The following is a 22729-nucleotide window of genomic DNA, read 5'->3' as shown; positions in this document are numbered from 1 at the left end:
TACACTTATTTGTTTCTTCTTGATCCGAACAAGGTGTAACTGGACGATAGTATATTACTTAATAAAAATGACATGAAAAGCGCACATTTGTAAATTCCAAACTCTAAAAGTAATTGGAAAGGTAGATACAAATTATTTGTGACATTGTGGTTACAATAAAGAATGTAAACAAGATGATGTGTTTTTATTTATTGTAGTGATGGACAGCTGGAGGCATTTTGAAAACAAGTGTACTGTAGTACTGTAGCAGGTGTAGACCATCATGCAAACAATGTTTCCTATTAGCAGGACAATAGAGTCTTCACAGCCCGACTACTGTAGGTGTGAAAATCCCCCAATTTGCAATGTATTCAATGCTTAAGTACTGAAAAATGTTACATTTCAAACTCAAGGCCTCATGCAACCGCAAAATTTCGGAGAGCCATTGCAAAATAGTTGGGAAGGGATTCCCATGACACATGGTTTATGAATTGACACGCAACTCTTCATAGCACGGCTGCTGTAGTTGAGAAAATCCCTCAATTTGGCCCTAACCGTTCTTCATCAACATCTTTATGCTTTCATTAATAAAATCATGAGAAAAAATATATTCAAAATGCAGATGTTTATTTAAACTACATTTTAGTTCCACTTCCCCACAGCTCCGCGACCACGGGTAAAACCTTGCTGAGATGATCAATGTATTTGTTGCATTGTTTTATCGTCAAAATCTCAAGCCAAAATGTCTTAGTAGCTTTAACCACTTCATCTTTGCTTGTAGGCTTGGCAGAGTTACGGATGAATGTTTTCAGTTTATACCAAACAAGTTTGATCGGGTTTAAATCAGGAGACCTATAGATGTAGAGATGCAAAAAATATTTTTAAATATACCGTAGGTCTTTTTAATTTTTTAATTTATTTTACTACATAAAGGTCTACTTACTCTGCTGGCATCTTGACCCAGTTTATGCCCTCATTGGCAATGCAAACCCGGGTGGCAGTGTGTTTTGGGTCATTGTTGCATTTGGAGAAGAAAAAAAGACATTTAGCCTAACAGCCAACATTAGGTACAATAATATAAATATACAGGTAAATAGGCCTAAACACAACAAAATATTGCTATAATCCTACCTTGGAAGAATTGACGTGGTCCCAGAAACATCTCTCTGACATAGGGTCCATCATATCTCTTGATGATTTCTTCCTCAAAGAAATCTCGAGCGATGATACCTGAAAAAGGAGGCAACAGTGAATTATTGTGGAACACATAGCAGTCCGTGAGGTGTAGGCTACAATATTTTATTTACCTTTTGCTTTTATAAACTTACCATCAAAAGTCCAACATGGTACTTGTCCCTGGTGAGAAATTGCCCCCCACACATGGAGCTTGAGGGGAGGCTTGGGACTCGGCTTGCTTGATCTTCTTCCTTTTTTTCTGTAGCAATTTTGAGCAAATTGCTCAAGGGCCACGGTTGAATAATCTGTGACGATGGCGTCATTGAATGTTTCGCCAGCTTTGATCCATGCCTGGGCCTACAGGACGTGAAGTTGTTTGTTTGTCAGACGAATCATTGTGATGAAACTACAGAACAGTATAAAACAAGAGAACACACATGGTTATTGTTTTGAAAAAAATAAATGTATAGAAAATGTCTTACAGAGCCTTTCCATAAGTCCTCTCAAGTTTCTTCAACTGTCTTCTGACTGTGATTAGAGTGATGTTGATGTTGTGCTGTGATGCCAGCAGATTCCAGATTGCCTTTGTCGATCGCTGATCATCTACATCCATCAGTGAGTTGATCACTTGAATAGTCTCGCTGGAAATGGAATACAATGTAAAAATGTGCAGCATACAGTAAAGACCAGCAGTTGATTTATTTTTGCATTATTAGGCCTACTTTACAGTATTGTAGCCTAGTGTACCTGTTCATTTTCCCAGGCATCTGATGATAGTGTTTGCGAATAGCACTGTCCGTGACCAAAATTTTCATTTTCCATTTGTTTTGTCTTGTTTTTCCTCTCACCTGGTTTCAATTCCCTCATTTACTTGTTTTGTATTTAACCCTCTGTTCCCCCCATGTCTTTGTGTGGGATTGTTTGTTGTAGTAATTGTGCACATCCCCTTGGAGCGCACGTCGGGTTATTTTGTGCCCATTTACTCTTGTTGTTCTGGATGCCGTTGGTTTTGCTTAATAAATCTCTGGTTATTACCAAGTTCTGCTCTCCTGCGCCTGACTTCTCTGCCGCACATTACGCACCCCGCTACAGAATCCCACACCGAACATATGGAGTCAGCAGGAGCAGGTGCCCCTGGAATATGGGTGGAGGAGCGCGTCCGGGAGCACGCGGCGATGCTCCACAATCTCGGCGCCACCATGGACCGCATGGTCCAAACCATGGACCGCTGGGAGAGATAGGGAGTTACTCCAGTGCCTCCACCAGCACAACTGGGGTCTCCACTACTCGCCCCCCCTCCACCCGGTCCCAGTGGGATTCGTCTCGCCTTTCCCCGGGAGTACGATGGGACGGCTGCACGCTGCCAAGGTTTCCTGTTGCAGCTCGACCTCTACCTGCCAACCGTCCACCCGGCTCCTTCAGGCCGTGAGAAGGTGTCCGCCCTCATCTCGTGCCTCTCTGGGAAAGCCTTGGAGTGGGCCAACGCCGTGTGGGGAGAAGGAGATGCGGCGCTGGACCATTTCGAGGATTTCACCTCTTCCATCTGAGACAGGGGACGAGGAGCGCCCAGGAGTTTGCCATGGATTTTCGGACCCTGGCCGCCGGCGCGGGATGGAACGAGGGGGCCCTGATCGACCACTATCGCTGCAGTTTGAGCGAGGACGTCCGTCGGGAGTTGGCCTGCAGGGACACCACCCTCACCTTCGACCAGCTGGTGGACCTGTCCATTCGGCTGGATAACCTGCTGGCTACCCGCGGACGTCCAGATCTGGATCTGTTGGTTCCATCCCCCAGCACCGCCGCTCCGGTGCTCATGAAGCTGGGAGGTGCTGTGCGTAGGGAGACTGGAGGAGGTTCTGTCTCGTGCCCCATCTGTGGCCGCAGAGGTCACACTGCCGGTCGGTGCCGGGGTGGCTCCTCTGGGGATCGAGGCAGCAGGCAGGGCACTCTGGCGTCATCCCAGGTGAGCCGACACCATTCTCACCCAGAGCCCTCTGTTGCGCACATGTTTTTGTATGTGAGTTTTCCCTGCATTCCCAGCATAAGGCGCTCGTTGATTCAAGTGCGGCTGGGAATTTTATAGACCGATCGTTCACCCTTAGTTGAGGGATCCCCATTGTTCCCGTGGCTGTGCCCTTCCCCGTTCATGCCTTAGACAGTCGACCATTAGGGTCAGGGTTGATTAGGGAGGCCACCGTCCTCTGGGTATGGTGATGCAGGGGGGTCACAAGGAGAGAATCAGTTTCTTCCTCATTGACTCTCCTGCATTTCCCGTGGTACTAGGCCTACCCTGGTTAGCGTGTCATGACCCCACTATTTCTTGGCAACGGAGGGCTCTCAACGGGTGGTCGCGAGAGTGCTCGGGGAGGTGTTTAGGGGTTTCCGTTGGTGCTACTATGGTGGAAAGTCCAGACCAGGTCTCCACCATGCGCATTCCCCCTGAATATGCCGATTTGGCTCGCGCATTCTCAAAAAATAAGGCGACTCAATTACTACCCCATCGACGGGGTGATTGTGCGATAGATCTCCTGGTAGACGCTGCACTTCCCAGGAGTCACGTGTATCCCCTGTCACAGGCGGAGACGGCTGCAATGGAGACACATGTCTCCGAATCCCTGCGTCAGGGGTACATTCGCTCCTCCACTTCACCCGCCTCCTCGAGTTTCTTTTTTGTAAAGAAGAAGGAGGGAGGTTTGCGCCCGTGTATTGACTATCGAGGTCTGAACCAGATCACGGTGAGGTACAGTTACCCGCTACCGCTCATCGCCACAGCGATTGAGTCAATGCACGGGGCGCGCTTCTTCACCAAACTAGATCTCAGGAGCGCTTACAACCTGGTGCGTATCCGGGAGGGAGACGAGTGGAAGACGGCGTTCAGTACGACCTCAGGTAATTATGAGTACCTCGTCATGCTCTACGGGTTGATGAATGCTCCATCAGTCTTCCAAGCCTTTGTAGACAAGATTTTCAGGGACCTGCACGGACAGGGTGTAGTGGTGTATATTGATGACATTCTGATATACTCCGCTGCAAGCGCCGAGCATGTGTCCCTGGTGCGCAGGGTCCTTGGTCGACTGTTGGAGCATGACCTGTACGTCAAGACTGAGAAATGCTTGTTCTTCCAGCAGTCCGTCTCCTTCCTAGGGTACCGCATTTACACCTCGGGGGTGGAGATGGAGAGTGACCGCTCAGCCGTGCATAATTGGCCGACTCCCACCATGGTAAAGGAGGTGCAGTGGTTCCTAGGGTTTGCCAATTACTACCGGAGGTTTATCCGGGGTTTTGGTCAGGTAGCGGCTCCCATTACCTCACTGCTGAAGGGGGGCCCGGTACGCTTGCAGTGGTCGACTGAGGCGGACAGGGCTTTTGGTCACCTGAGAGCTCTGTTTACCTCGGCTCCCGTGCTGGCCAATCCGGATCCTTCTTTGGCGTTCATAGTGGAGGTGGACGCGTCTGAGGCTGGGATAGAAGCCGTTCTCTCTCAGCGCTCGGGTACGCCACCGAAGCTCCGCCCCTGTGCCTTCTTCTCAAAGAAGCTCAGCCCGGCGGAGCGAAACTATGACGTGGGGGACCGGGAGCTGTTGGCTGTTGTCAAGGCTATGAAGGCGTGGAGACATTGGCTTGAGGGGGCTAAACACCCTTTTCTCATCTGGACTGACCACCGCAATCTGGAGTACATCCGGGCAGCGAGGAGACTGAACCCTCTCCAGGCAAGGTGGGCGTTTTTCACCCGTTTAGTTTTTTCCCTTTCCTACAGACCAGATTCCCAGAACGTGAAGGCAGACGCACTGCCGTATAAGCGGTCCACATAATTTGTTTGCAACCCTCAAAGATTGGTCAAAGTAAGATGATGAGTTATATTCGTTAAAGATTATTCGTTAAAGATTAAAAGGAGTATGTTTCGGCCCCCAAGGCTTTAATCAGAAAATCAATGGTATTCTTGTCATAAAGTTCAAGTACCATCTGAGACCATTTCACCTTGACCAGAGCCTTGTATTTACTGTGAACATCAAGATATGTGCACTTTGGGAAGCATATCCAGTTTGTATTGTGATTGTTGCCATTGTGCATGTTGTCTGTCTAGACTAGAATGTGTTTACTTAGACAGGCCAATGGCCATTGACCCTCAGTTTTACTCCCGTACTTGATCTCAAGCATTGAATCACAGTCAAAGCAAAGTGGAATATAAACTGTGTTGCCTGTTCAGAAATTGTTAAGCAAAACCAATATGTTATTTTCTTTCAGACACAAAGAAATTAAATATTTTAATACCCCTCATTATTTCAAGCTAAAGGAGAAAAGAGAGAGAATAGGGACAACTGTGGTATGATTGCCAGCAGTTCTTGACCACCTGTGGCTCAGAATGGGCTGCTGGTAGCATTCTTGCCTGTTCAGAACAAAATTACATAAATAGTCAAGCTTTGGCACGATTCTCTGCACTGTTCCTTTACCACCTTACCAACAGCACAGTTGGTGTGGGGGAGAGATAATTCTCACGTTCAGTGTTGAATAGAATAAGCAGTGGAATCCCAGATGAATCGGCAATGAAATCACAGGCATGTAAACATTTGAATCTGTTTTCTCTCAGAGAAGCTTCAGTATCACTACAATGCTCTGCCGTAGTTGCTACTGTATAGTGAGAGAAATTGTGGGGTATGACAGGGTTTTATAGGCCTACATATAATAAATGGGCATCAAGCTAAATGTTATGGTACAAAGCAAGCCTAATGTTTACATACAGTATCATTGCTATCCCTCCCTCATTTACATAGACATCATGTAGTCAGAAACAAAGCAAGACATAAAAAACGCTCACGGGCTGCAGTTGCTACATCCATTTTTAAATGAATTATATACATTGAGTGTACAAAACATTAGGAACACCTGCCCCTCCCATGGCATAGACTGACCAGGTTAATCCAGTTATGATCTTTTATTGATGTCACTTGTTAAATCCGCTTCAATCAGTGTAGATGAAGGGGAGGAGACAGGTTAAAGAAGGATTTTTAAGCCTTGAGACAATTGAGATTTTTTTTTTAATTGTACCTTTATTTAACTAGGCAAGTCAGTTAAAGAACAAATTCTTATTTTCAATGGCGGCCTAGGAACAGTGGGTTAACTGCCTTGTTCAGGGGCAGAACGACAGATTTTTACCTTGTCAGCTCGGGGATTCGATCTTGCAACCTTTCGGTTACAAATCCAACGCTCTAACCACTAGGTTACCTGCCGCCCCAAATTGCATATCTGTGCCATTCAAAGGGTGAATGAGCAAGACAAAATATTTAAGTGCCTTTGAATGGGGTATGCTAGCCTAGGGGCCAGGTGCACCGGTTTTTAGTGTGTCAAGAATCGCAAAGCAGCTGGATTTTTCACTCAACAGTTTCCTGTGGGTATCAAGAATGGTCCACCACCCAAAGGACATCCAGCCAACTTGACACAACTGTGGGAAGCATTGGAGTCAACATGAGCCAGCATCCCTGTGGAACGCTTTCGACACCTTTTAGTCCATGCTCAAATAAATTGAGGCTCTTCTGAGGGCAAAAAGGGGTGCAACAAAATATTAGGAAGGTGTCCGTAATGTTTTGTACACTCAATGTATACCTATTGATTCTTCAAGAATATAAATTGTAGATGTCTCATGATCTTAATTCAACTGTTGTACCCCACCGGAGCCCAAAATATGAGCTTGGTTTACACACCTTTGTTTGTAACCAATGTAAATGTAAACAAACGCCGTGTAGCCTTAGAACGAGTGGTTAAAACTAGAATGTGTATATAACGGATGGTCAGTTCACGTATCCATTACTGTGTCCATGAGTTTGAGAGTGGTTACATTTCTCCAGCCGCATCCTTCAGCTGTTTAGTAAACCATCGGCGGTGCGACAGCTTTGTCGTTGTTCGAACCGCAGATCGCCCCTTTAATATCTCAGGCGCTATTCTGATTGTGTCATCCTGATGTGGAACACATTTGATTTTCCTCGTACCAACTCGACCCCATTATCTCAATTAGATCAAGATCTCCCCGTCCCCTCGTACCACATCATAACAAAGTCCCTATGGGTAGAGTCTATTCAAACCCCATGTCCCCCTAACTTCGCTCTAAATGAACCCGACTGAGATGCCCTGCTTGCCCTTGCCTTACTGTCAAGTGTTCGTGCACTAATGTGTTTTTTTACTCTATGGGGGCTGAGATTTTCAAATGGACTGAGCTGTAGACGAGACATATTCTGTAGCATGAAGTATTACATCAATATGCATGTTCGTATATACTGCAGCTTTGTGTAAGAGGCATGGGAAGCTTCATTTGGACTTCTCTTCTTCTGTTCCGTGTTTAAATGGCTGACATCCATGTAAACAACACTTCCGCCAAGTCTTTGTGACAAAGTTATTTTCTTTATCACGCCGAGTGCCTTTTGTTCATTGTTCCCGATGGTGAAGAGCCCAGTGCCTGATGGTTGTGTTGAACATTAGAAACCCCAATTACCGATCCTGACAATCAGTGGGAGGCCTGAGAAATGTTTGGGTTATGTCATCATGGAACAAAATATAGATTACCACACCTCCGCTGCCATCATCCTATGTTCAGACCTAGTCACAGTGGAATATTCTATTTTCTAAGAAATAGATTTAATTGGGATTCATCTTGATCTATCTCTCTCTCTCTCTCTCTCTCTCTCAGTAGAGAGAGAGAGAGAGAGAGAGAGAGAGAGAGAGAGAGAGAGAGAGAGAGAGAGAGAGAGAGAGAGAGAGAGAGAGGAGAGAGAGAGAGAGAGAGAGTGTGTGTGTGTGTGTGTTCCGGAAATCCGGAGTTCCAAATTGAGCAGCAGCTGCTGAAAAAATGAGCTCCTACAAATATTGAAATTTACATGGTTTTAGCGTGAAGTACATCAGAAAAAAGCAAAAGAAAACTGCAAGACTGAATAGGAGACAAACCAAGCAACAAACAAAGATGATAGGCTTTTGAAAAAGTAACTATTTTTCATAAAATTGTACCGTTTTCTTAGCTAGCTGAATTGTTTACCAGTTGCTAAGCAGTTGCTAGGGTCTCTCCTGGAAGAAGCTAACAAAGAATATCTAGTTAACAGAAGAAAAGAAAGACAAAATAAGGACAGAAGAAAAAGGACATCAAAGTGAAACAGTCCTCTAAAGACACAAGAGACAATGATTCAAGCCTCCAGGCTTTTGAGAATAGGTTTGCTACCCTAAAAGCAGAAGCTGAAATCATCTCAGAAACTGAGGAAAAAGTTAAGGAGGGAGATGGAGAAAAGCAGGCCCCAACGGTCTCTGTGACCCAGCAAGAAGCCCTCGGTGTCCCTCTACCTACCTCACCTGCAGCAGACAGAGCTAAGGACATGCCTACAACACCAAGAACACCTGCTATGCAACGTTTCCACAACACCCTCTCTCTAGTCGAAGCAGAGGTCATAGAACTCAGAGAGAACAAGCTTCAAGAGGAGGACACTGTCCAGAAACTAAAAGAAGAGATGAAACAGTTCAGGGAGGAGAGCAGAGCATCTATTGGTAAATTAGAAAGCAGAATGGACAAACTGAGTCAGACAAATGATGACCTCAGAGACCATCTGAGCACAACACGAAAGGAGCTAGAACAAAGAGAGAGGTACATTGACACCCTCAACCAGCAGCGAGTCATTATGTCCTCTGCATCTAGAGAACATGTCCACCAGCTTGGCATAACACAAGCAGAACCTGAGACCAGCATGGCCTCCACCACACAGCCTGATGACACTGCACCAGCCTACCAGTCTGCTCCAGCCCAGATCAGCCAACCAGCGTCCCAGTCTGCTCTAGCCCATGTCAGCCTACCTGCTTTCCAGTCTGCTCCAGCACAGTGTGCTCCAGCCCAGGTCAACCTACCAGCCTCTCAGTCTGCTCCAGCCCAGGTCAGCCAACCAGCCACCCTGTATGCTCCAGCCCAGGTCAGAATACCAGTCTCCCAGTCTGCTCCACCCAGACAGTCACCCACAACTGCAATCCTTATTGATTCAAATGGGAAGTTCTTAGTCCAGGAAAGATTATTCCCTAGACACCAGGTGTATAAGTTCTGGTGTCCTACAACTGACAGTGCAATGCAGCTACTCAGTCAGACCAGGATTGACACCCCCGACAACATCATCATCCACACTGGCACAAACGACCTTCATGCCAAAGGTGAAAATGTATCTGGGGCAGTGAGAAGAGTGGCAGAACGGGCACAGGCCATGTTCCCAACAACCAATATAGTTGTGTCCACCCTCCTACCAAGAAAAGACTTCCCAGGAAAGTTGATCGACAAAATAAATCAACAGATCACTGTGGACTGTGCCTCACTGCTCAACGTCAGAACGGCTCACCACCCCACTCTGACATGTCAACACTTATACGATAATGTACATCTTGATCAGGACAGTATCAGAACCTTTGCCAAGGACCTAAAAGATGCAACACTTGGCAGGGACCCACACACCCATCACCCCAGCAACAGAGGTCCCCCGCCCCACATTCCGAAACAACAGTACCTCCACCATCCCCAGGAGAAAAGAGCCAGACCCGCCTCAGGACAGCACGACTAGACCCGGCCCATTACAACACAGCTCTACTAGACCAGGGCCTTCACAACACAGCTCTACTAGACCAGGCCCATCACAACACAGCTCTACTACACCAGGCCCATCACAACACAGCTCTACTAGACCAGGCCCATCACAACACAGCTCTACTAGACCAGGCCCATCACAACACAGCTCTACTACACCAGGCCCATCACAACACAGCTCTACTACACCAGGCCCATCACAACACAGCTCTACTAGACCTGGCCCATCACAACACAGCTCTACTGGACCTGGCCCATCACAACACAGCTCTACTAGACCTGGCCCATCACAACACAGCTCTACTGGACCTGGCCCATCACAACACAGCTCTACTAGACCAGGCCCATCACAACACAGCTCTACTAGACCTGGCCCATCACAACACAGCTCTACTGGACCTGGCCCATCACAACACAGCTCTACTGGACCTGGCCCATCACAACACAACTCTGACCACTACTCCAGGGTCGGACAGAACACTGTCCTTCAGAGAAGTACACCACATGATGCAGTCCACACCATGTATCATTCAGATCATCAGCCTACATATGCTGAGGTAACCTCTGGCAAAAGACACCTAGAACAATCAGAGATAGGAAAGGTGCGCCTACTACTGCATCTAATATGCAGACTACTGAGCTAGACAGACCCTTTAATTCTCACACACACACACACACACACGCACACACACACACACACACTTGCAGATTGCATTGTACTTATTTTTTGTGCAATCTTATTCCATTCTTATTCATTTGTTTAAAACTATTCTTAATTTTATTGGCACCGGTATTATAATAATAATTATATGTAATGGTGTGTGTATGTATGTATGTATGTGTGTATATGTATGTATATATGTTTGTGTGTATATGTGTATGTAGGTATGTACTGTATGTATGTAGGTATGTACAGTATATATGTGTGTATGTAGGTATGTACAGTATATATGTGTGTATGTAGGTATGTACAGTATATATGTGTGTATGTAGGTATGTATGTATTTATGTATACATGTATGTGGAATCATCATTTGGCATAAGCAGGACTTAGCACTGAATGAAAGGAAAAAAGATACCAGTCACATTTGGCTAAAACTTAACAAAGGTACAATCTATTGTGACAATGACACATGTACATATGTGCAGCTTATGCTCCTCCTTCAGATTCATCATATTATGATGATCAGCTTTTTGACAATCTCCATACAGAAATCATTACATTTCAGGCAGAGGGTAAAGTGCTTCTTTGTGGAGATTTCAATGCAAGAACAGGTTCTGAGCCTGACTACACTGATGCGGGAGGTAACCACCACATATTTGGACACCCCTCCTTGTACAGTAGTGCTATTATAAATAATAGAAACAGTCCTGACCAAATACTGAACAAAAATGGGAAGGAGTTAGTGCATCTCTGTCGAGCCTTAGGCCTGTACATGCTTAATGGTAGAATCAGAGGGGACTCTTTAGGTCAGTTTACTTACTGCTCAGCTCTTGGGACAAGTGTAGTCGATTATGCCATCACGGACATTGACCCCTCCTCCATTAGTGCATTCACTGTCAGACCACAGACACCATTGTCAGATCACAGTCAGATCAACGTGTTTCTGAATAAATTAACCGGCAATATTATTTTTTTAAACTGCCCAATAAACTCTACAACATAAACAAATCGTACAGATGGGCTCCAAACAGTGCAAAGAGATTCATTGAAAAATTGAACTCAAATGAAATGATGAACTCTATACAGTTTTTCAATAACTCACGATACCAAAACAATAAAGATGGTGTCAATTCGGCTACTCAAAACATCAACTGCATATTCCAAAAAGCAGCATCGAAAGCAAATTTGAGAAAACCAAAGAAATGCAACATCAGAAACAAATTAACAAAATGTTTCTGACAAATGGTTTGATAATGAATGTAAAACAATTAGAAAACACCTAAGACAAATGTCAAACAAAAAACATAAGCAGCAAAACAACCCAGAGCTACGATATGAATACTTTGAAACTCTGAAACAGTATAAACAAACACTGAAACGCAAGAAATTGAATTATACCAACAAGACACTTGATGAAATTGAAAACGCAATTGACCAAAATCTGTTCTGGGACATGTGGAACAATTTAAGCACGACAAAGCCACAAGAATTAGCCATACAAGATGTAGGAGTTTGGAAAACCTATTTTGATAATCTATACAAAAACATCCCACAAAAAGACTTACAACAGAACCAATTAGAAATTAAAGAAAAATTGAACATCCTTGAATCAGTCATTAAATACAACCAAAATCCATTAGATTACCCAATAACCCAACAAGAACTAAATGAAAAGCTCAAATCTATTAAATCAAAGAAGGCTTGTGGTCTAGACAACATCAGAAATGAAATGCTGAAAAACAGCACACCTGAGTTGCAAAATGCTGTGCTTAAAATGTTCAACATGGTTTTAACTTCTGGCTGCTTCCCTGATGTCTGGAACCAGGGGCTCATCTCCCCTATCCACAAAAGTGGAGACAAATCAGACCCCAATAATTACAGGGGAATTTGCGTAAACAGTAAATTGGGAAATGTTTTCTGTAGCATTTTGAATTCAAGAATTCAAACCTTTCTTCAAGAAAAAAATTAAATGACTAAATGTCAAATTGGCTTTCTCCCTAACCATCGCACTACTGATCACAAAATTCTCCAAAGTGGGCTTGGTGGTAAGGTGTATGACTTAATAAAATGTATGTACACAGAAAACAAGTGTGCAATAAAATTTATTTTCACAATGTCGATGTGTGAGACAAGGCTGCAGTTTGTGTTATGCTGGTGAATGAGGACCCAAAAGCGACGTAATAGAAACAGAGTCTTTATTCCAGTATTAAACAAACAATGATTCTCCTGGATATTATCAAAGGTAAATCCAAAACAGGAAACTGAAATCCTCTCGTCAGTAGAGAGGAACGACTGGAGACGCGACCACAGACTGCAGGTCGCTTCAGGAAGGCACAGGCCGTAGCTGACAGACACCTGCTCACACGCAGCATCTGAAGAAGGCAAAAACACGACAGGGCGGAACAAGGACACAGAACAGCAAACATCAAACAAGAATCCGACAAGGACAGAAGCGGAAAACAGAGGAAGAAATAGGGACTCTAATCAGAGGGCAAAATAGGGGACAGGTGTGAAAGAGTAAATGAGGTCGTTAGGAGAATGAGAAACAGCTGGGAGCAGGAACGGAACGATAGAGAGAGAGAGCGAGAGAGGGAGAGAGGGAGGGGGAGAGAGAGGGATAGAAAGAGGGAAAGAACCTAATAAGACCAGCAGAGGGAAGCACAGGGACAAGACATGATGATCAAAGACAAAACATGACAGTTTGAGTCCAAATCTTTTCAACATTTATATCAATGAATTAGCAGACATGTTGGACCATTCTCCAGCCCCAGGACTTTTGACACAGAGGTGAAATACCTCTATCACCAACCAAAGAAGGTCTTGAACAGAACATTAATATTCTAGAGCAATATTGCCATAATTGGGCCCTGGCAGTCAATTTTCAAAAAACAAAAATCATGATTTTCCAACAAAAAAAACATGTCAGAAACACAAATATAAATTCACCCTGAACAACACCATAATTGAACACACTAAAAATTACACCTACCTTGGTCTGACCATATCTGCATCGAGAAACTTTAATATGGCAGTGAATGCACTCAAAGAAAAAGCCCGCAGAGCATTGTACGCAATAAAAATGAAATTATTCAAAATCAACATCCCAATTGGAATTTGGACCAAAATATTTGACAGTGTAATCCTACCAATAGCTCTTTACGGAAGTGAGGTTTGGGGGCCACTCAATAAACTGGACTTTAAAATGTGGGACAAACATCCAATTGAAGCCCTACATGCAGAATTCTGTCGGAAAATCCTACAAGTCCAGAGAAATAAACCAACTACTGCATGTAGGGCAGAATTGGGCCGCTTTCCATTAATAATGAAAATACAGAAAAGATCATTAACATTTTGGCTACATCTAAATTCAAGTCCAAATTCAAGTCAGCAATTTAAAGCACTTCAAACCCAAGAGCTGAGCCCAGAAACGAGCCCTCTCAGTCAGTTAGTGTTGGACCTAACCAACCAAGCTGACACCAGCACTGCTTCAAAAGAAAGAATTCCAATAAACAAAATCATGAACCAATCAAAGGACTCATATATATACAACATTGGAAAAACGAAACAAAATCCCAAAGCCGACTAATTTGCTATCTGTGTCACGACTTCTGCCGAAGTTGTTGCCTCTCCTTGTTCGGGCGGTGTTCGGCGGTCGACGTCACCGGTCTTCTAGCCATCATTGATCCATTTTTCATTTTCCATTGGTTTTGTCTTGTCTTCCTACACACCTGGTTTCAATCACATTCATTACCTGTTGTATATTTAACCCTCTGTTTCCCCTCATGTCTTTGTCAGAGATTGTTTTTATGTCAGTGTTGTATTATGTCTGTATAGGTGTGCGAGGTCCTCGTACCCACTTTTGTTTTTGATGTACATTTAGTGTTTGGAGTATGTTTAGTGGACTGCTATTAAAGAGACTCCATTACACTCCATTTGACTCTCCTGCGCCTGACTTCCCTGCCACCTATACACACGACTCTGACAATCTGACCCTAAACAGAGAATATGAATTGGCTGATTATCTCTACTCTGTCAGAGATACGAAGCAGAGACAGATCCTTACCAAGTACAGGCTGAGTGACCACCGATTGGCAATAGAAACCGGCAGACATAAAAAGACATGGCTACCCAAAGAGGAGCGTGTATGTGGTCACTGCCTGACAGGGGAGGTAGAAACAGAGATGCACTTTCTCCTTTACTGTGATAAATATTCCTCACCAAGAGATTCATTATTCACAGAAATGACTACATTTATTCCAAATTTTAACTTATTAAACCCAGAGGAAAAACTAAAAATACTCATGGGCGAAGGAGCAATGGCTCCTCTTGCAGCCAAATATGTATTTGCCTGCCATAGCCTAAGGCACACTGAATAATAACATCTGCATAGTAAGCAGTAACTTACTTATTATTACTGAATGCTTTTTGTTACCACCATTTGTGAATGTCACATCCACAAAAAGTGTCTCCAAATGATAAAGTATACTATTATGGTTAGAATATATATATATTTTTTTACATTTACAATGATATCCTAAAAAAGGGAATCAAATGTGTATGTATTGTGGGCTAGTCACATCACCATTCAAATTATTTTCACCATTCTTACCAACGGTTATGAACCAACAATACACTGTTAAATTGATTCAATTGTTTACTCAATTACTAAACAAAATACTTTTTCACGATGGCATAAAGCAACTGGTGACAGATTATTCCCCCCAAATCGTCAAATCTCAGAGAGCGCATTGCGTAATGTCTGATGATGCAGAGAAAATGAACAAAAACCAGCATCCCTCCTCTCATCCCTTTCAGTCAGGCCCACTCTCCGTATTTAGTGACACCACTGTGACTTCGATGCGCGCACTGACTCCCTGTTTCACTTGCTACAACTTTGGATGAAAGAAACACTGGACACAACCGCATGCTCTCACCTTTACGCACGATATGTCAAGGAATACTCAATGCTTATTTTGCAAGTGTGAGACAGAAAGTGGAAATATATGTTTTGGAATTGAAGCACAATACCCTACCTTTTGGCATGGATGTCTTTTTCAACTAGTAGGTTGACAGGCTTACTTCCCATAGTATTATATACTAGCCTACTACCGTGTAATAGCCTACTGATTCGGTTATAGGCCTACGTGTAGCGAGAAGGCTACTTTATAAGTTAATTGTTTTCTCTCTACTCGACATATTCAGAGAACTGAAAATGGAAAATGTTACTGAAGCTCAAGATAATCAGACTTGGGGGACTTGGACGGACCAAATAATCGAATACAAAGTGGTGAGCACTTTGTTAGTTTTCGTGATATGCGCCTTTGGGATCGTTGGTAATGTTATGGTGATCTTAGTGGTGCTTACCACTAAACACATGAGGACACCCACCAACTGCTACCTGGTGAGCTTGGCCGTTGCAGATCTCATCGTACTAACTGCGGCGGGCTTACCGAATATCACGGACAGCATCTTCGGGTCTTGGGTGTTCGGCCGCTCAGGATGTCTCGGAATCACCTACCTCCAGTACCTGGGAATCAATGCATCGTCCTGCTCTATCACCGCCTTTACCATCGAAAGGTACATCGCTATTTGCCACCCGATAAAAGCCCAGTTGCTGTGCACACTGTCCAGAGCCAAGAAGATAATATTGTTTGTCTGGGGTTTCACTTTACTCTACTCCGTCATGTGGTTCTACCTGTCAGATATCAAAGAAGAAGCATATGAGAACGACGTGACCATCGTGATATGCAGCTACAAAGTTTCAAGACAACTCTATTTGCCCATTTACTTTTTGGATTTCGGGATATTTTTTGTTGTGCCGCTTATGCTGGCTACCATTCTGTATGGTCTCATCGCCAGAATCCTGATCATGAATCCGTTACCTTCTGAACGCAAGGATAAAAGTAAAAATGAACAAAGCAACACAACAAGGGGATGTAAAAACTCCCACCACACCAGCACTACCGCTACTTCTCGGAGACAGGTGATTTGCGGTTCCTAAAAAAATAAGTGCGCGCCTATTCACTAGCAATTGATAATAAATTGGAATGCACATGGGTGAGTTAGCTTTTTGACACAACATCAGGAGTCTGGTACCTAAAACTACAAGTGCGCTCCTATTTATTGGGTATTGGTAATACATTGGAATACAGAATGGTAGCCAGCATAAGCAGTGAGTTAGCTTTGGGACACATCGGGAGTGTGTAGCTTTTTGACACAACATCAGGAGTCTGTGTGCAGCCTGGTCTCATTTCGTATTATTCCCTCTCTGCATTGTTGGGAATTAAGCATTTCACTGTTCCAATCGAATCAAAATCCAATCAAATTGTATTGGTCACATACACGTGTTAAGCAGATGTTATTGCGAGTGTAGCGAACGTATTGTGCTTCTAGTTCCGACAGTGCAGCCATATCTAACAAGTAATATCTAACAATTCCACAAGAAATACGTAATGGAGTATGGAATGGAATAAGAATATATAAATATATGGATGAGCAATGACAGAGTGACATAGGCTAAGATGCAAAAGATAGTATAGAATACAGTATATACATACGAGATGAGTAATGTGTAAACATTATTAAAGTGACTAGTGTTCCATTTATTAAAGTGGCCAGTGCTTTCTAGTCTATGCCTATAGGCAGCAGCCTCTAATGTACTAGTGATGGCTGTTTAATAGTCTGATGGCCTTGAGATAAAAGCTGTTTTTCAGTCTCCCGGTCCCAGCTTTGATGCACCTGTACTGACCTCGCCTTCTGGATGGTAGCGGGGTGTCCAGGCAGTGGCTCAGGTGTTTGTTGTCCTTGATGCTCCTTTTGGCCTTACTGTGACATCGGGTGCTGTAGGTGTCCTGGAGGCCAGGTAGTTTGCCTCCGGTAATGCGTTGTGCAGACCGCACCACCCTCTGGAGAGTCTTTACGGTGCAATTGCGTACCAGGCGGTGATACAGCCCGACAGGATGCTCTCAATTGTGCATCTGTAAAAGTTTGTGAGGTTTTTAGGTGACAAGCCACATTCCTTCAGCCTCCTGAGGTTGAAGAGGTGCTGTTGCACCTTCTTCACCAAACTTTCTCTGTGGGTAGACCATTTCAGTTGGTCAGTGATCTGTACGCCGAGGAACTTAAAGCTTTCCACCTTCTCCACTGCTCTCCCATCGATGTGGATAGGGGGGTGGTCCCTCTGCTGTTTCCTGAAGTCAGCGATCATCTCCTTTGTTTTGTTGATGTTGAGTGAGAGGCTATTTTCCTGACACCACACTCCGAGAGCCCTTACCTGGTGTTGAATGCTGAGCTATAGTCAATGCATTTGTTTGGAATGAAGCATTTCACTGTTAGTCTACACCTGTTGTTTACGAAGCATGTGACAAATAACATTGGAATTTGGTATTACATCAAACTGACCCCTAGCTTTGGGACATAACATCCAGAGTAGGCCTACTGAGGGAGTCCAAATAAAATCCTATTTGATTTGTCATATGCTTGTAAACAACAGGTGTAGACTAACAGTGCAATGCTTATTTCCCAACAATGCAGAGAGGAAAAATAGAGAAATCATCCACAAATAATAACACGAGGACTAAATACACAATGAGTAATGATAACTTGACTATATAGAAGGGGAACCAGTAGCTAGTCGATGTGCAGGGGTGCGAGGTGTTTGAGGTACAGTATATACAGTATGTACTGTACATATATGTAGAGATAAAGTGACTAATATTCTAATAATTTGAAATAATGATCAGTTTTTATAAGCTAACTAATCCAAACAACTAATGTTACATGTGTATTACACGTTTAAAGTGACAGTTCACTACAAAATCAAAGTTATTCAGATGATTGTATAGCCCAATCTGTAGATCCAATATACTTCAATTCCAAATGAATGGGAAATATAGGCACCATCTGAAATTATATGGAACCTTGAGACATAAACAGTATAGCTGGATCTACACAACAGATGGCATTTCTGTCTCACTCTATAATTATTGTATTGCTGAGAATATTGCAGACTGCAGTGTAAGGGAAATAAACCCAGTAGCGTTGATTGAAAAGTGGCCCATAGTCACCTTCTCTTCCATGTCGTAGGTGACCAAGATGCTGGCTGTGGTGGTGATCCTGTTCGCTGTGCTGTGGATGCCGTACCGCACCCTGGTGGTGGTAAACTCCTTCCTGGAGCAGGCCTACATGAATACCTGGTTTATCCTCTTCTGTCGGAGCTGTGTCTACCTCAACAGTGCAATCAACCCCATCATCTACAATGCTATGTCGCAGAAGTTCCGTGCCGCCTTCCGCAAGCTCTGCCTCTGCGGACGGAAAGGCTCTGAGAAGCCTACCGGCGGCACGTACGGTGTGGCGCTGACCTACAGCGTGGTCAAGGACACATCTATGGTGGAGACTACGGACCAATTCAACACAGAGCTGGACGAGATCACGGTAACCTGTGAGTTGCCTGACAAGAAGATGGTGTTTCAGGACACCTGTGTGTACAGCAAGGTGACTTTATGCAATGACTGATGTTGTAAGGTTCGTGTTCAGGGTTCAGTCACTGAAGATGACAGCTCCTCTAAGCCTTGAGGGACAGCTTTGGAGGTGCTGACGTTTTTGGTGTGAACAGACTATATTTTAGAGCCATTGGTGTGTCTGGTCTGTCAAGTGTGAAAACAGTGTCCTGGGTGAAGCTAACAAAACATTTTAGTCCCTGCCTGAGATGTGAATACATTATTACTGTATATTTGAGTCACTTTTTGCAAATCCAATGTATTTCCACATAGATTCCACGTCAACACCTTGACAAATTACATTGGAACAATGTTGATTCAACCAGTTTGTGCCCAGTGGGATGTGTACTCAGACACTCATCTTCAGATACACATTGTGAGCTGTCCCGGTTTGACTCAAGGTGGACATTTCCCACTGAATGAGACCTCACTGGACTGAGAGACAAGCAGGGTTAGCAACTAGATGTGCTGTGGCCACAGGACTATGACTTGCTCTCAACTGTCCTGTGTCACAGCCATTTTCACTCACACTGAAGTGGACTATCAAGAGACCCAAGCTTGACCTTCGGGGAGTAATTGTAAGGCCCCATGTACAGTACAATGTGAAGGCTATGTGGTGACACATTACTGTGTTGTGTTTGTTCTTCAGACACAAGTCCCAAGAGCAGACACACGTTTCAGGTTTGTGCTCTTGGGACACAGACAATGTGAACTGCCCTGGTGTGACTCAAATGGCACATTTTCCACTCTTAATGAGACCTCACTGGCAGGGTCAGAGACAAGCCTCTCTCTTTCTCAAACAAGGTATACAGACTTATGAGTCTAAGGCCGATGTCCTTTATGCAGGCCTATTTCCCAATTTAGATTTTTCTTTATTTTATTATATTATGGACCATATTATTGTGTAATGTGAAAAAATCTGTAGGCTATTTGTTACAGAGAGTAAAATGTAAACATCAAAACTTGAGTCCATTTTGGATGATCAAGAGCGAGTGATTATGATTTTGATACAGTTACTGTATATATTGTGGTGTATTGGGACTTTTCTGCCTCTAGGATCAGGTCCCCCAGTCCATTTAATCTTAGTTATTCATTGGGATTTGAAAGGCAAAACCGATCCTCCTTCGGCACTCCTGCTCTGAGATGATTGATATATATTCCCCCTGGGTCCTGGAACTGGGGAATCTATGAGTGTGCCCGGCTGCACAAAGGCAACACAATTTGCCAGGGTGCCATAACTGTCATAACATAAATCTATATCATATTTCTTAGCCAGCTGTACACTGCCGAGAGTTCAATGATTATTTCAATGTAGAGTGATCGATACATTTTACCTTCCGTGAATGTACAAATTTGTCACCTTGATTATTAATGAAATCGTGCATCACTTTGTGGAAACTATCAAAATACATTTTGAAAGCATTTGTAAAGGTATCGTTCTTGTACTTTATTTCAAATCCTGTTTGCTTGAGGTGAGAATCGCTGTATGTGGATTGATGTACGATTTTTCTGTGAATTGTCAGCTACATATACAGTAAAAGCACTTTTTTTCCCCTTAGTGCTGAAATAGATATCAGTATTTAGATATCAATAAGAGAAACAGATATCATTAAGTATATTGTGCAGTAACATATGGTGGACGTCGTTCCTTTTAAATGAATATGATTGCATTTGTCGGTTGTTTTGAATAATGTTTTGTGTGAACAACTACCATAATGATTCAAATAAACAACTTTAAAAACATTTGACTGGGGTAATTTGACCAGAGAGAATGGTGATTATGTATATAACATATTGTAAACATACTGTAGCTGCTGATGTAAAAAGGGCTTTATAAAATACATTTAATTGAGTACTTTAAACATATTACAGACTAGACAGCTCACTAGCATACCCTTTTCAGTTATGGATCATGTGGCATTTAGTATGTAAATGTTCTGTCTGAAAATGGCATACATTAAAGCAGGGATTATCAACTAGATTCAGCCGAATGATGTCAATTAGCATTTCAGAAGCTTCTAAAGCCATGACATCATTTTCTGGAATTTCCAAGCTGTTAAAAGGCACAGTCAACTTAGTGTATGTAAACTTCTGACCCACTGGAATTGTGATACAGTGAATTATAAGTGAAATAATTTGTCTGTAAACAATTGTTGGAAAAATTACTTGTGTCATGCACAAAGTAGATGTCCTAACCGACTTGCCAAAACTATAGTTTGTTAACTACTAAGTGTTGAAAAATGAGTTTTAATGACTCCAACGTAAGTGTATGTAAACTTCCGACTTGCTTGATTGTCACGCCCTGACCATAGAGAGCTTTTTATTCTCTATGTTGGTTAGGTCGGGGTGTGACTAGGGTGGGTCATCTAGGTGATTATACAGTATATCTATGTTGGCCTGGTATGGTTCCCAATCAGAGGCAGCTGTTTATCGCTGTCTCTGATTGGGGATCATATTTAGGCAGCCATTTCCCCGTTGTGCTTTGTGAGATCTTGTCTATGTATAGTTGCCTGCGAGCACTATATTAGCTTCACGTTTCGTTTTGCGCTTTATTGTTTTCTTTGAGTTTCACGTCCAAATAAAGAGGTTGGGACCATACCACGCTGCATCTTGGTCCACTCATTATAACGATCGTGACATTGATAATGTATGTGATATTGATAGTGAATGGCGCTGGAGGGGATGGCTGCCTCTTTGCGGGCTCCTAACCAAATGTACTATTTTGTGTGTTATTTTGCAATGTTTGTAAATTATTTTGTACATAATGTTGACGCTACCATCTCTTATGACCAAAAAGAGTTTCTGGATATCAGAACAGCGATTACTCACCTCAAACTGGACAAATATATTTTCTTTAACGAGTCTGACGCAAAGGATATAATGTTGCTCCCAGACAAGGCCCAAATCCCTGTCATTCGCATGAAGAAAAGAAGGCAATACAGGGTGCGGAGATCAGGGTGCCTTGTGAGAATTTGTCGGTGAGTGGGTAACCCGCCTCTAACACCTGTTCTATTGGCCAACGTGCAATCACTGGAGAACAAACTGGATGAGCGCCATTCGAGACTATCCTACCAACGGGACATTAAAAACTGTAATATCTTATGTTTCACCGAGTCGTGGCTGAAAGACGACACGGAAAATATACAGTTGGCTGGGTTATCCATGCATTGGCAGGACAAAAGATCTACATCCGCTAACTTCTTGTGAATAGGGGGGCGCTGTTTTCACTTTGGAAAAAATCATGCCCAAATTAACCTTTCAGTGATACCCATCCCGGATCCGGGAGCATCCTCATCAAAAAAGCTGACTAGCATAGCCTAGCCTAGCCTAACGGGATAGGGATAGGGATATCATATAATATAATTTCATGAAATCACAAGTCCAATACAGCAAATGAAAGATAAACATCTTGTGAATCCAGCCATCATTTCCGATTTTTAAAATGTTTTACAGCGAAAACACAATATGTATTTATATTAGCTAACCACAATAGCCAAACACACAACGGCATGTTTTCACCATGTTTCCACCGCATAGGTAGCTTTCACAAAACCCAGAAATAGAGATAAAATTAATCACTAACCTTGAACAACTTCATCAGATGACAGTCTTATAACATCATGTTATACAATACATTTATGTTTTGTTCGAAAATGTGCATATTTAGAGCTGCAAATCGTGGTTACCTGTCTAACAGAACACAGAGGGTGTTATTTAATGGAAGCCTCTCCAACATAATCCAGGTAGAATCAGGAATTTCCCAGGGCAGCTGTCTAGGCCCCTTACTTTTTTCAATCTTTCTAACGACATGCTACTGGC

The 22729-nt window shown here is 43.2% G+C and overlaps 1 protein-coding gene across 1 annotated transcript; it reads left to right on the top strand.

Moving 5' to 3' along the window:
• Positions 1–15624: 15624 nt before the first annotated feature.
• trhrb (thyrotropin-releasing hormone receptor b) lies at positions 15625–18926 on the top strand. Its single transcript, XM_038966287.1, has 2 exons — positions 15625–16395; positions 18498–18926. The coding sequence occupies exons 1-2, from the start codon at positions 15625–15627 to the stop codon at positions 18924–18926; spliced, it is 1200 nt and encodes a 399-aa protein (XP_038822215.1).
• The last annotated feature ends 3803 nt before the right edge of the window (positions 18927–22729 follow it).

The sequence above is a fragment of the Salvelinus namaycush genome, chromosome 27 (assembly GCF_016432855.1).
Source record: "Salvelinus namaycush isolate Seneca chromosome 27, SaNama_1.0, whole genome shotgun sequence".
In the NCBI taxonomy this organism is placed as follows: domain Eukaryota; kingdom Metazoa; phylum Chordata; class Actinopteri; order Salmoniformes; family Salmonidae; genus Salvelinus; species Salvelinus namaycush.
Note: the sequence above shows the minus strand (reverse complement) of the source record. Positions and strands in the feature narration are given on the sequence as shown.

Excerpts from the sequence above, each read along its gene's own strand:
- trhrb (XM_038966287.1), top strand. The coding sequence starts at position 15,625 with ATGGAAAATGTTACTGAAGCTCAAGATAATCAGACTTGGGGGACTTGG. Across the intron at positions 16,396-18,497 it reads CCGCTACTTCTCGGAGACAG|GTGACCAAGATGCTGGCTGT; the intron begins GTGATTTGCGGT and ends TCCATGTCGTAG.